At 57.9% G+C, this 14,722-nt stretch overlaps 1 protein-coding gene across 1 annotated transcript; it reads right to left on the reverse strand.

Moving 5' to 3' along the window:
- Positions 1–3,331: 3,331 nt before the first annotated feature.
- Positions 3,332–6,638, reverse strand: AQP12A (aquaporin 12A). Its single transcript, XM_061120154.1, has 4 exons — positions 6,516–6,638; positions 6,032–6,479; positions 4,808–4,924; positions 3,332–3,642 (listed from the first exon to the last, which is right to left on the reverse strand). The coding sequence occupies exons 1-4, from the start codon at positions 6,636–6,638 to the stop codon at positions 3,473–3,475; spliced, it is 858 nt and encodes a 285-aa protein (XP_060976137.1). The 3' UTR covers positions 3,332–3,472.
- Between the last annotated feature and the right edge of the window lie 8,084 nt (positions 6,639–14,722).

A 14,722-nucleotide genomic window follows, 5' to 3' on the forward strand; every position in this document is an offset into this window, starting at 1 on the left:
CGATAGGTCCTTGTTGTTATCTCTTTTCCGTACAGTAGTGTGAGTACGTTAATCCCAAACCCCCAACCTTTCCCCCCTGGTGACCTGACATTTGTTGAGGACTTTGCTGCTGTTGCTGCCCAGCTTGTCCCAGTCTTGGCCATTGAGGAACCGTGTCGGCTGGGTCCTTGTCTTTCTGACACACTCCCGCCAGTGTGGGTGTGTTTTGGGGGAAGGTGGGGAGGCGGATGCTCCAGGCTCACCCCGAGCCTCTCCAGCCCCAGCTCCAGAAGCAGCGGTTTCTCCTAGAAGTGCTGGAGAAACCAGCTATAGGGGCTGCAGCGCTGCTGGGGTGGGGCTGCTCCGGGGTCCTCTCTGCGGACACAGACTCCTCTCCAGAGGACCCTCCGTCGCGGCAGCTGGGATGGGTGGGGGGTGGGCCGGAGAGAGGGACGGGGCAACGGTCCAGAGATGAGAGCCCCTTCTGGAGCTGGCCTGGATGCAGGGCCTGGCGTCTGCAGCCCAGGAAGCCACAGGTGGACGCAGGTAGGCCCGCCCACCAGAGCGCCCCCCACCAGAGTCATCCAAGAGCCCCTCCCAACACCACCCTGATCACCCCCTGCCTTCAGTATGGACCGCTCAGACCAGCAGAGGGGGCGGGAGAGAAAGGGGTGCAGAGACGGTTCCAGGGCCACCTCTGGGGCCTCGGCGGAGGGCGGCCCCGCTCACTGTAGCCAGATGACGTGCGGAGTCTTTACCGTCTGAGCCCCAGGGAAGCCCTGGTACAGTCCAGTACAGCGGCCTGTGTTAGCTGTGTACCTAGGCCAGCTCTGGGGGGCTTATGAGCACACTTAGAACCTGCTTGCATGCAGGGGACTTACTATACTTCATTCGCAAGAGATTTTGATTGATTGTCCAACTTTCCTGTCTCCCTTTTCTGAAAATTTATTAATTAGCTAATTAAAATGTATACATTTGGCAACTTCATCTTCCGTTAATCGGGTTTAAAGCAGTATTAGTCACTCTGGACAAATATAGGATTGCAATCATTTCTGACGATTTTCAACTTCGAGAAGGATCTTTCTGCTGATGGAACCATCGCTGGGACTGTTCAGAGTATGAATGGACTGTGAGAGCATGGGGATACTTCCTAGTTATTTTGAAATGTAAGTTCTAGGACATTTAGAGCTGATGATTCTTTCAGAAGAGAAGACTCTGGAGAAGACTCTTGAGAGTCCCTTGGACAGCAAGGCGATCAAACCAATCAATCCTAAAGGAAGTCAACCCTGAATATTCATTGGAAGGACTGACATTGAAGCTGAAGCTCCAATACCTTGGCCACTTGATGCAAAGAGCAAATTCATTGGAAAAGACCCTGATACTGGAGAAGATTGAGGGCAGAGGAGAAGGGGACGACAGAAGATGAGATGGCTGGATGGCATCACTGATTCAGTGGATGAGTGGACATGAGTGGACATGAGTTTGAGTAAACTCAGAGAGATGGTGACGGATGGGGAAGCCTGGCATGCTGCAGTCTATTGAGTCACAAAGAGTTGGACACAGATTAGCGACTGAACAATTCTTTCAGAGCAATTTTCCTGAAAAGATTTAACCCTTCATACAAATCAGTTTTGTGAAAGCTTGAATTTAAATGTAAATCTTTGCAGTGTCACTTTCATATTTCCTATAGCTTTTGGAGACCATAAGGAAACTGATTCATGATTTGCATGTAATTTCAAACAGCTTTTTGTGCACTTTTATCATTCTATCTTCAATTCTACTGAAAAGTTAATTTTAAGTTGTTATCCAAAGTTAATTTTGAGTTGTCGTCCATGTAGTAACTGGTTCATCAAAGCTTCATATGAACATTGTGTTCTTTTCTGTGTAATAACGTGATCCTTAAATTTAATTTTTCTTTCCAAGCTGGTGGACTTTGCTTTGCAATGTTGACTTTTTCAAAAGAGATTCCAAACTCCTGGAATAATTTTAATAGCCCAGTGCTATTGTGTATTGCAATGCCCATGTTAGTGCTTTTCTTGAACTAACTCACTGACCAGCTCACTGCCTGAGTGCCCGGGGCCCCTGTCCTGGAAGCCCTTGTGCAGGGGCTGTAGGGCCTTTCTGTGGGGACAGCTGAGCGGCTGCCCCCCCACCGGTCCTGGTGCTGCCAGTGAGGACCCCTCTCTCCGCCCAGGGTGACGACCTCACCCCTGCGGCTGCTGCAGTGGCCGTCCTCCCAGTGCTGACCCCCGGGGCACGGGGCTCCAGGAACCCCCAGGAGAGGAGCCCCATCGCATCACCGCCCCTGCGCCTCTCTCCCAGGGGGGCCTTCTGAGACCCAGGCCCGCTCCCCGCCCCAGGCGGCCACAGCAGGGTGGAGAGGAGACGGAGCCCGTAGAGAGCAGCCTCGCTGCCCAGGCAGGTGGGGGAGCGGATCGTGAAGGTGGGCAGCCACAGGAGGTGGGGAGGAGTCTCCCTTCTCTGCCCCCGCACCGGGGCTGGTGCAGGCAGACAGCGCCTCCACGAGGCAGCCCCTCGGTGGGTGGGCTCACCCAGGGCCTCTGCTTGGCTTCTCCCTCTTGTCCATCTCGCCCGAGGAGAGGGTGGGGCCCTGGGCTGGGTTCCCTACCAGCCTCAGTCTCTGGAAGGGGCTGCGGGAACCCCCAGCTGAGGGGCTGTGTTCTCTGGGGGTGGGAGATTCCAGGTGAGCTCTGGTCTTTGGGGAGAAAATGGCCGGGGGCTCCTCCGAGCCTGGGGAAACCCAGGGTCTGCAGTGAGGGCCCCGCTGTGCGTGCCTGGCCATGAGGGCCTTCAGGGCGGCAGGGTGCTGGGGGTGGGGTAGGGCTGGGTGTCCCGTGTCCCCTGCAGCCACGGGCTCCAGCCATCACCCTGACCATCCCCAGCAGCTGCCCACTGGGGTGTGTCCAGCCAACCAGTCACCAGCAGTGGAACAGTCCACCTCAAGGCCGGGTGTGCTCACCCTGGACCGTGGCCTCTCCTCCTAGGTCTTACCTTTGATTTTGGTTAGGAAAGATCGAAGGCAGGAGGAGAAGGGGATGACAGAGGATGAGATGGTTGGATGGCATCCCTGACTCAATGGACATGAGTTTGAGCAAGCTCTGGGAGCTGGTGATGGACAGGGAGGCCTGGCGTGCTGCAGTCCCTGGGGCCACAAAGAGTCGGATGCAACTGAGTGACTGAAGGACGACTGTATAGAAGAGGCACCAGAGACCCCCTGCGAAGGGAAGGGCAGGCGGCACTGCGCCCCGCCTCACTCGGCCTGCCCTTCACCAGCCTGTCAGGCCCAGGGACACGGCAGGTCTTAGGGACGGTTTATTGACATGTGGTTTCTGGGGAGGAAGGGGCTGGAGGTCTGCCCCCTGCCCTCAGCTCAGGGAGCCCCCGGGGTCCAGCCACGGTCGGGCCCTAGCTCCCTGCTCACAGGGACAGAGCCGGTGTGACTGGAACTCAGTGGCTGCCCCCCTGCCCCCCACTACCGGGGCCCGCATCCTCTGCTCCCCTCTTCAGGCGTCTGGCTGCCTCCAGGCCCCGGGACAGGCCTCCCTCTGGGGACCCGGTACTTGCTCTTCTGACTGTAAAGCAGGTTCCTCTGGAAAAGGCGAGGGAGGCGGCCATGATACAGCAGGACGGCCAGGAGCATGCCTGTGGGAGAGCGAGGGTCACACGGAAGCCGGGGGCTCCCCGGGCCTGAGACGGCCCGACCCCGCGCCCCACACCCTCTGTGGACAGGGGCCTGCAGACGGGGCCAGGTCTTGCCCTGGCCCGGCTCCTGCCAGCATCCACTCCCCTTGGGACCGACCCCCCGGGGGTTGGTGGGGACCCGGAACCGTGTGCACTCGCTGACCACGCTCTGGGCCCCGTGTTCCGGGCACAAGTGCCTGAGTCTCGGCCCTTCCTCCCGGGGCCGTCTCCCAATGCTAGCGTGTCATCCACGGGGTGGCGAGTGTGGAGGTGGGACCAGGGGGCCGGGGGTCAGGGGTGGGGCCTGGCCAACCCCTCGCCCCCAGGTTCTGCCCAGAGCTTCCGGAGCGGAGGACCCTGGACCCCTAGCTGGCCAACACTCATCCCCCCGAGGGCAGGACGCCGCCTGCCTGAACTGAGCCGGTGTGTGCACACGGGCTCTGGCCCCCCAGCCTCCGCCCCTCGCGGCTCCCAGAGGGGTCCTGACAGCACCAGTGTCGCCATAGCAGCTGTGGGGCCAAAGGCTGGAGTGGTGTTCCCCGGATTCAGGTCGTTCCCTGACCTCACAGTGGGACTTTGCCTGAAATAGGGTCTCGGCGGGTGTGAGTAGTTACATTAAGACGAGGTCTCCCTGGAGCAGAGTGGACCCCAACGCCGTGTGACTGCTGTCGTTCTCGGGGGACACGCGGTGGACAGGGAGGACAGGCTGGGATGGGACTGATGCACCCGCAAGCCCCGGACGCCCGGGGGTGGGGGGCAGGGAGGCTGCAGTCGCAGAGAGGGCGAGGCTTCCCGCGCCAGCCTGGGTTCAGGTGAGTGGCCCTGCTGTCCCCAGCCTTCACTTCGCTGTGGTCCCTGGGCCAGCCGAGAGCTCTGAAGGGCAGCCCCACCCCGTCCAGCCAGCGCCCATGTGGATTGGGGCCAAAACGCTCTATTCCAAATGCCCACGTCTCCAGCTTCCCTGCAAGGACCCCCTCCGGGGACCCTGGGGGAGGCCCCAGGAGCAGCCCCCGCCTCGACCCCAGCCAGCGAGCTGGACGCGCTGTGGGCTGCCCCTGTCCCCAGAGGACAGACTGGGCCAACTGCCCCTGCCCCCGGGACCCCCGGGGCCCCCGGCGCCCCTCACCTGTCACAGGGCCCAGCCAGTACACCTGGATGTACTCCAGCACGCTGTGCCCCGAGCAGCGGAAGGTGACCGAGGCGGCCAGCGCAGGGTTCAGGAAGGCGGACGTCAGGGGACCGGCTGCAGGGAAGTGCAGACATCAGTCCTGGCCCGCCTGTGCCGCCAGCCGGACCACCCACCCCCATCCGGCAGTCGCCCCGGCAGGCCTGGTGGGGGCGGCCTGGCTCCATCGCCCTGTGCCGTGGGGACACCGGGAGGCAGGCCGCCCAGAGGACAGGCAGCAGCTGGACAGGAGGGTCTCCCGACCTCTCATCCCTGCGTGGACTCGGCTCCCCAGCCATCTTCTGCACACTCCATGCCCGCGGGAGGGCGTCGTAGAAAGAGAGAGAGGTTGGGAGACACAGATGGAGAGACAGGAACAGCGAGGAGAGAGACTTGGCCGAACAAAGAAACAGCAGCAGAGAGGGGTGCGCGGGGCCAGCGGGGGCCACGCGGAGCAGCGCCAGCGTCCCTCAGCCCCAGGGCCTCCAACAGGACCGGCGGGCAGAGACTCCCCTGGGCAGGGTCAGAGCTGGGCCTGCGCCTTGGGGGGAGCCAGGGCGGCTTCCACGGGGGCTCAGGGGCCCACGGGAGCTTGGTCAGCAGGCTCGGCCTGGGTGTGCGGGGGAGATCCCAGACAGGGGAGGAGGGAGGAGGAGACGAGGGAGGGAGATGGGGAGGGAGGGGAGGAGGGGGGAGGGAAAAGGGGAGGAGGGAGGAGGGGAGGAGGGAGGGGAGGAGGGGAGGGAGGAGACGAGGGAGGAGACGAGGGAGGAGGGAGGCGGGGAGAACTGGGGGGGCTGCCTCACAGTGACAGGTGGGCGCAGCAGGCAGCGGCAGGGGGTGAGGAGGAAACAGCAGCCCTGGGCCTCCAGGAGGGGTGACCAAGGACGCAGGAGCTTCCAGACCAGAGCTTGGGCCCCAAAGAAGCGGCAGCCCCCCTCCTCACCCCCCATCCGCCTCAGGCGTCAGCTTCCCAGGATGAACAGGAGCAGCTCGGGGTGCGGACAGACCCAACCGGGAAGGACTGTCCGACTGGGGTCCCGTCCCTGCCCAGCACGTTGAGTCCCGCCTGGCTGGCCACCACCCCCAGCAGATGCCCAGGCAATGGCCACCCCAGGCCCCGTGCCGGCCTGCAGCTCCTCTCCTGGGTGGCCAAGCGGCCCCGGGATGGGCGGCCGGTCTCACCTGTGCCGGCCGCGGCGGTGAGCAGCAGGGCCACGGCCGGCGCCCTGTGGACGGCGCGGCTGCCCTGGAGGCGGAGGAGCACCAGGTGCAGCAGGAAGGCACAGGCGCCCTCGAGCAGGGCGCCGTGGGGCACGGCCGTGCGCAGCGCCGAGCTGCAGTGCGGGTCCATGAGGCTCTGCAGCACGTGCAGGTCGCTGAGCCCCCAGGCCCAGTAGAGCCGCGTCAGGGCGCCGGCCGCCTGCACGCCCAGCGCCTGCGCCACCAGCTCCAGCAGCGTGCCGGGCAGGGAGGCCTCGGCCAGGAGGAACCGCTGCAGGGACACCGTGGGGTTGGCCGAGGCCCCGTCCAGCGTGGCCCCGTGCACCAGGAGGAGCAGGAAGACCAGGGTGAGCAGCAGGTCGGGGCCAAAGCCCCCTGCCCAGGGCCCGAGCTCCACCAGCATCCGCATCTCCAGGCAGCAGGCCCCCAGCTGGGCCGTGCCCGCCGCCTCCCGGGCAAAGTGGGCGTAGGCGCCCCCGGGGAGCAGGGCCTTGGCCGCCCTCCTGGCCGCCTGGCAGAGGGCGAAGGTGGCGAGGAAGAAGCAGAGGGACACGTTCAGACTGGCCATCAGCCTGGAGGCTCCAGAAGGACGGCTGGCAGGCGCCTGAGCTGACGTGTCGGGCAGGGAGGCCCGTGGGAGCCTCACACCTGCACCACCCGCAGTGCCTCCCCGGCCCGCCCCTCAGTTGGGCGTCCTCCGCGGACACCCGGCCCCCCTCGGGCACTCCGGGTGCTGCTCCCCAAAGCCACCGGGGCTCCGTGACTCAGCCCGGCCTCCTGGCTCCACCGGGCAGCTCCCGGCAGGCGCCTGTGCCATCCGCGCCTGGGTGAGGGTCCCCGGGCACCAGCTCCCTCGGGAGGGTGGCCGTGTGCTGGCTCAGGAGCCCCGTATGGGGAGCAGGGGGCGCCCTGGCAGGGCTGCACTGGGCACCTTGGAAGCTGAGCCTGCAGAGACGGACCCACGTCACCTCATGCAGTAAGTCCCCTGCACACGAACAGGTTCCGTTTTGAGAGCACGTCTGTAGTCCACACGATGGCTACATAGTTCTGTACTGTGATAGGCTTATCATACTCTTCACACAAATATACAGTCTATATATACACACTATACAGTCCAGGGAATTCTCCAGGCCAGAATACTGGAGTGGGTTGCCATCCCTTTCTCCAGGGGATCTTCCCAACCCAGGAATGGAACCGGGGTCTCCTGCAATGCAGGCAGATTCTTTACCAACTGAGCTATCAGGGAAGCCCTTTATAATACTCTTAACACAAACAATACATAAAAAACAAACAAAAACATGTCAACCTTACAGTACACACAGTGCCTTGAAAAGTGCAGTAGTACATACCAACAGCTGGCACACAGGGCTAGCATTGAGTGAACAGCAAGGAGTGTTACTGGCGGGAGGAGACAGAGGAGGGGGAGACGGTAGAGCTGAAGGGTCGTCAGCAACAGGAGACGGAGGGCGCGCTGCCTTGGCTCACACCAGACGCTGACGAAACAGACATCTGCACCTCTGAAAGCTCGCAGCTTCAAGGTTCCCGAGAAGGGGACTTACTGCCCTGGATCTTCTGCCTGGAGGGTGGGAATGTGACTTGCATTTCTAGCAAAGCTGTGAGTTAGTCTTGAGCAAAAGGGCTGCTTGGGGGCTTCGGGGGCTTCCTGCAGGCCCAGCACATGGTGAACTTGGAAGAGACGGCCCGATCCAGGCAAGTGGGGTCCCCTGTGAACCCTTCTCCACACCCCACTGGAGTCCAGGTGAGCGCCTTGGCCCAAGGACATCACTGGGCCCTGGCTCCCAAGTCAGAGGGACTGGAAGTCCGGGGCTCTGCTCGTGACTCTGCTGGACACCAACCAGGCTGCAAGGACAGACAGCCCAGGTCGTGGTCACGGACGCTCCACAGTGACCTCAGGACCTGAAGGAGCAGGGGCGCTGGATCTGCCAGGCCGCCTCTGGCCCAGTGGTCACTCCAGGCCAAGGGGACAGGCTGAGCGAGGCTCAGAGGGTGTGGAGGGGAGGCCCGAGCCGGGCACAGGGCCCTCAGGGTGCACTATACCCCGGCCCGCAGGCCTGAGCTGGAGCAGAGAGCAGGAGCCGGCTGTGGAGGAGGCTTCCGGGGGAGGGGGACTGAGCCAGGGGCTGGGGGCGCTGTTGCTGAAGGTCAAAGTCAAGGTCTCCAGGACACAGCCACACCCCGCAGGGGCCAAGGTAGCGGGCGTAGGGCAGCGGAGGGGTCCCTGGGCAGGGGCCCCAGGGGAGACAGGTGGCTTGCCCCTGCCTGCCCCCTGCAGAAGGGGGAGGGGGCTCTGAGCAGAGGAGCCGGGTCTCTGAAGGCAGAGGCCTCATGTCCGGCCACCGCTGCTGGGGAAGGGGTCCAGGTGACGCCCCCTCAAGCCCACCTGGAGGCCCCCGGCCCTCCACCCTTGCTGCTCTGTCTCTCACATCCCTGCCGCCCTGACCTGCTGTCCCTGTCCTCCTTCCCAGGGGCTTGACTCCAAAGACAAAAGTGAAAGTCACTCAGTCGTGCCCAACTCTGTGGAATTCTCCAGTCCATGGAATTCTCCAGGCCATAATACTGGAGTGGGTAGCCTATCCCTTTTCCAGGGGATCTTCCTGACCCAGGGATTGAACCCAGGTCTCGCACATTGCAGGCGGAGTCTTTATCAGCTGAGCCACCAGGATGAAAGAAATGCCCTCCAAATCAGGGTGAGTTTCCTCCAGAGGAGCTCGGCTGGGCCTGGGGCTGCAGAGTGCTGCGCGTGCGAGGCTGAGGGCCGGGCCTGGACGCCTTTGCTGCTGGCCGCGCCCACGCTAACCTGCTTCCTGCAGCAGCACCGGTTTCCCCACCCAAGGCCCTGCTCCCGACGGTGCCTCAGCTGGGGACGCATTTCCCTGAGCAGGTCACTGCACTTCTAATGGGGGGGTGTGTGGCCCAAGACCAGCTGAGGCTTCCGTTCTGCCCTCCCCAGGATTCTTGCTATGCAGAGGGGCCCTGCCATCTGATGCCCACATCCCCGCCCCCTCACCTGCCTCTGACGCCCGCATCCCCGCCCCCTCACAGCTCCATCTGTTGTCTTTTCCCCACCCAGCGCTTGTCCCCCCAGAGCCCAGGCCCAGGGCGGTGAGGCGGGGGGCAGAGACCTGCAGCTTAGGTACAGGGGCTGACAGTTTCGGCTGTCCTGGCAGATAACCTTGGGGTTCAGAACTCTCCCGGAGGTGGGAAGGCGTCTGGTGCCCCCGTCTCCCCACCCCATGCCCCGGGAGAGGGGTGAGGCCAACCCCAGCAGGAAGGTCCCCAGGGCCCCAACCTCACCCAGGAGGCAGACACACCCCCAGACTCCAGCCTGGGCATGGGGTGTCTGTCTTTCCCTTCTGCCAGGCCCCCACCCTCTCCAAGGAGCAGGGAGCCTTTTCGAAGCTGCAGCGACCTGGTGCACTGAAGCTGGTGATAAAAGAAACGCTCACGGACTGAGGAGCTAGGAAGTCATTCTCGCTTTTACCTGAGTTAACTTGTCTTAAAATTGATTTTTATTGGAGTGTAGTTGCTTTACAATGTTAATTTCTACTGTACAGCACAGTGAATCAGCTATACATACACATATATCCTCCTGAGTTAACTTGAACTTGATGCTAACAGGAATAGCCTGTTTGTGGTCCAGCAAACATACATTGTACCTCTGGTTTAATTATTAAAGGAAAGGGTGCACTGACCAGAAGGAAAGAATGTCCGGGGCTTCCCTGGCGGCTCAGTGGTAAAGAATTCACCTGCTGATACGGGGGACACGGGTTTGATTGCTGTGTTCTGGAGATCCCACATGCCTCGGAGCAACTAAGCCCGTGCTCCATGACTGCTGAGCCTGCGCTCTCGGGCCCGGAGCCACAGCTGCTGAAGCCGGCGTGCCCTAGAGCCCGTGGTCCGGGGCAAGAGAAGACACCGCAATGGGAAGCCGGAGCACCGCAACCAGAGAGCAGCCTGGGCAGCAACAAAGGCTCAGCACAGCCAAAAATAAATGAATAAATAAAAACAGAGGGTGAGAGGGCTGGATGGCATCACCGACTCGGTGGACGTGAGTTTGAGCAAGCTCTGGGAGTTGGTGATGGACAGGGACGCCTGGCGTGCTGCAGTCCATGGGGTCGCAGAGTCAGACACGACTGAGCGGCTGAACTGAACTGAAAACAAAGAATGTCCATGTTAAAAATAAAGGCTAAATGCTTCCCTTCCTGGCCCTTCTTTAACAATAAGACTCCCTCTCAGGTGCTGAGGACACACTGACTCGCTATGTACGAGCCGGTCTGTTTTTTTGAAAACTTAAAGGGATATGGGGCCTCCCAGGAGGCACTAGCAGTAAAAAACCTACATGCAATGCAGGAGAAGCAAGAGATGAGAGTTCAATCCCCGGGTCGGGAAGATCCCCTGGAGGAGGGCGTGGCAACCCGCTCCAGTACACTTGTCTGGAGAATCCTATGGACAGAGGAGCCGGGTGGGTATGAAGGGACACGTCCCTGACTTGTTTGATGTTCTTTGTCCCAACGAGTTATAGAACTGCTCTGGAGCACTCCCTCGGAGTGACCTGGGAAGCTTTTTCCCGGATGATAGTCTTCAGTTTGGGTTCAGTGAAACTCTTCTCTTCCTGTTACAGGTTACCGATTGTGTTCGTGGACCCCGGGCTTCCCTCAGGCCCACACACAGCATGAGTGCCTGAGGGGACCTCCCATCCACCTTGGAGCCCTGGGCCTCCGCCTTACCCATTGGTCACCCGCGGCTCCCCCATGGGGCCTGGTCTCCAGGCGGCCAGGGCCTGCCGGGGTCGGAACACAGCGAACACTGACCACCAGACATCCCGCCTGGAGTTGGATGGTAATCCACACTGAGCCATCAGCCTGAATTGGCTGTATTTCTAGATACCTCATATTTTTAGATAAAACTTAAATGGTGTGCAGCACACCTATCTTGAGAGTGAACTCTCACCCGTGAGACACACGCACAGCCGCGGGTCACCCAGGCTGAGTGCGCTCTCAGAAAGCCCCGTCCCTTCCAGTGGGCCCCGCCCCCAATCAGGAGCATCTGGCTTCCTGCTCTGCTTCACAGAGGCTTGGGGACCTCCCGTGTAGCCCGAGTCCTGTGTCAGCCCTGTGTCTCCATGTGGGGGCCGGCAGGGAGGTGGGCTGGTTTGCTTTCCAGTGTCAGAGTTTTGTTCCTACTTAATGCTGAATGGAATTCCATTCCATGACTGAACCACAACTTGTTAATCCATCTTTCTGATAATGAACCAACATTTAGGTTTTCTTCCATTTTTTCCCCTGCAATACAAATAAAGCTGCTCTCAGTAAGTTCGTGTAAGTCCTTGTAGACAAGTGTTTTTGGTTTTGGGGTGGTGGTAAGTAGCTAAAGAATCTTTCCAAATCACAGGGCAGGACAATACTTAATTCTGTGAGGCTCTGTTGCTACTTCCCACAAGGTGGTTGTAGCATTTACGTTCCCAGGAGCATTCTAATGGCAGAAAGTGAAGAACTTAAGAGCCTCTTGATGAGGGTGAAAGAAGAGAGTGAAAAAGCGGGCTTAAAGCTCAACATTCAAAAAGCTAAGAGCATGGCATCCAGTCCCATCACTTCATGGCAAATCGATGGAGAAAAGGTAGAAAGTGGCAGATTTTTTTTTAGGCTCCAAAATCACTGAGGACGGTGACTGTAGCCACGAAATTAAAAGATGCTTGCTCCTTGAAAGGAAAGCTATGACAAAACTAGACAGCATATTAAAAAGCAGAGACATCACTTTGCCAACAAAGGTCCGTACAGTCAAAGCTATGGTTTTTTCCAGTGGTCATGTATGGATGTGAGAGTTGGACTACAAAGAAAGCTGAGCGCCGAAGAATTGATGCTTCTGAACTGTAGTGTTGGAGAAGACTCTTGAGAGTCCCTTGGACTGCAAGGAGATCCAACCAGTCCACCCTAAAGGAGATCAGTCCTGAATATTCACTGGAAGGACTGATGCTGAAGCTGAAACTCCAATACTTGGGCCACCTGATACAAATAGCTGACTCATTGGAAAAGACCCTGATGCTGGGAAAGACTGAAGGCAGGAGGAGAAGGGGACGACAGAGGATGAGATGGCTGGATGGCATCACCGACTCAATGGACATGAGTTTGGGTAAACTCCGGGAGTTGGTGATGGGCAGGGAGGCCTGGCGTGCTGCGGTCTGTGGGGTCGGACACAAAGGAGGGACTCAACAACAGTAGGAGCAAGGTAGGAGACCAAGGTAGGGCCACAGCAGCTGATCTTCCAGGCAGGAGGTGTCCACAAACCCCGCGATGCAGTGAAGACACCCACAGTCTCTGCCCCTGGTGTCTGCTCTCTCTGTGGTGGGAGGCTGCACTCCCCTGATGACAGGTGATGTGACCACATTGTCAGGAGCCTACTTATTGGTCACTCAAATGCTTTTTGTTTTTTACTGAGTTGCGTATCTTTTTCATTACTGAATTATAGTAATTCTTCACATGCTCTGAAGACAAGTCTTTTGTTCGATAATTGTTTTCCAAGCATTTCCTCCCAGGTCCTGGTGTGCTGTCCTTAGTCGCTCAGTCGTGTCTGACTCCTTGTGACCCCAGGGACTGTGGTCCACCAGGCTCCTCTGTCCATGGGATTCTCCAGGCAAGAATACTGGAGCGGGTTGCTATGCCCTCCTCCAGGAGATCTTCCTGACCCAGGGATCGAACCCGGAACTCCTGCATTGCAGGCGGATTCTGGCTCAGACGGTAGAGTCTGCCCACAATGCAGGAGACCCAGGTTCGATCCCTGGGTTGGGAAGATCTCCTGGAGAAGGAAATGGCTACTTGCTCCAGTATTCTTGCCTAGAGAATTCCATGGACAGAGGAGCCTGGTGAGACCCAGCCCTCGGGGTTACAAAGAGTTGGACATGACTGAGCAACTAACACTTGCTTTGTTTACCATCTGAGCCACCTGGGAAGCCCAGGTCCTAGGCATGTCTTAACGCTGATAAGTAATTGTAGAAGTTTTAGCTTTCTGTTTTGCATTTAGGTCCAAGATCCATTTTGACTTAGCATCTGAATGTTTGTGAGAAGTGTAAGATCTGTGACCAGATTCTTTAAAATGCTTTTTGCTTCTGGGCATCCCTTTCTCCAGCCCCATTTGCTGAGAGGATTGTCCTGTTGCCCTTGAACAGCCTGTGTTCCTTTTAAAAATCAGCTGACTCTGTGTGGGTCTATTTCTCGGCTCTCCTGTACCTTTGATCTACTTGTCTGCTCGATCACCAGCATCACACTATCTTGATGAAGCATTTGTTTTTATTTATTTAATTGTGGCACGCGGGATCTTTAATCTTTGTTGCAGCATGCAAACTCTTAGTTACGGCATGTGGGATCTAGTTCCCCGACCACGGATCGAACCTGGGACCCCTGCATTGGGAGGGTGAGTCTAAGCTGCCGGACCACCAGGCAAGTCCCGATCCTGAGTTTTGAAAGCTTATGGTAAGTCTTGAAGCTGGGTGGTGTGAGTCCTACAAATTTGCTCTTCTTCAGTGTTGGCTCTTTGGGGTCTTTGGCCTTGACAAACACATTTTGGATTCAGTTTGTCGATATCTGACTGGCGCCCCTGCAGTGTGACTGGGGAGGCATTGAGTCTGTGTGTCCAGCTCTGCAAACCTATGGACTGCAGCCTGCCAGGCTCTTCGTCTGTGGGAGGTTGTATACTACAGTGGGTTGCCACGCCCTCCTCCAGGGGATTTTCCCAACCCTGGGACTGAACCTGCATCTCCTGCATTGGCAAGCAGGTTCTTCACCACTAGCACCTCCTGAAAAGCCCTACTGCGTCTATAGGGCCAACCAGCAAAGCCCACGTCTTTACAGCAGCGAGTCTTACGATCAGTGAACACAGAATGTCTATTTACTTACACCATTGATTCATCAGAATTTTGTTGTTTTCTACACCTTATTTCTTTCTTTTTTTTTTTTTTTTTTTTGGCACTGCTCTAAATGGTGATTTTAAAATGTCAAATTCCAGCTGTTTGTTGCTGGTACACAGGCAGGCCACCAACTTTTAATTTTGATTCTATATTGCCCCACTTGGGGGCAACAATGAGTAGTTGCTTTAAACATCTGTGTATCCATTTCTCTAAGGCACGGTTTTTCGTTTCTCTAGGGTAGATGCCCAGCAGTGGGACTGGTGAGTCGTATGAAAGTGTACACTTAACTTTCTAAGAAAGTCCCAAACCCTTGTCCGGTGTGACTGCAGCTTTTGCAGCTTCACAAACAACAGTGGAGCGTTCCAGTTGCTGCTTCTCACCAACACTCGATATCGTCAGGTTTCACTTCTTGTTTTTTATTTCAGCCCTTTAAGTATGTGAGTAGTGGCATTGTTTAGCATTTTTAAGTTGGGTTGTTTTTTTTTCCTATCAGAGATTTGGGAGGATTCTTAATGTATTCTGGAGACAAGTCTTGGGCCAGAGGTACGATTTATTAATATCTTCTCCACATCTGTAGGTCGTCTTTTCATTTTCCTTCACAGAGCAAAAGCTTCCTCACTGTCATAAAGTTCACCCTTGCATTTCTTTCTTTGTGAATAGGACTTACGGTGTCACATCCAACAACATCATGCCTAGCTTTGTATCCTGGTTTCCTTGTAATATTATTTTCT

This window comes from Dama dama, chromosome 20 (genome assembly GCF_033118175.1).
Source record: "Dama dama isolate Ldn47 chromosome 20, ASM3311817v1, whole genome shotgun sequence".
Classification (NCBI taxonomy): Eukaryota; Metazoa; Chordata; class Mammalia; order Artiodactyla; family Cervidae; genus Dama; species Dama dama.

What these genes read in the sequence shown, in the direction of transcription:
- AQP12A (XM_061120154.1), bottom strand. Translation starts at nt 6,638, where the DNA reads ATGGCCAGTCTGAACGTGTCCCTCTGCTTCTTCCTCGCCACCTTCGCC. An exon ending in CACCGCCGCGGCCGGCACAG is followed by an intron (nt 4,925 to 6,031) that starts GTGAGACCGGCC and finishes ACTTCCCTGCAG; the next exon opens with CCGGTCCCCTGACGTCCGCC. An exon ending in CTGGCTGGGCCCTGTGACAG is followed by an intron (nt 3,643 to 4,807) that starts GTGAGGGGCGCC and finishes GCTCTCCCACAG; the next exon opens with GCATGCTCCTGGCCGTCCTG.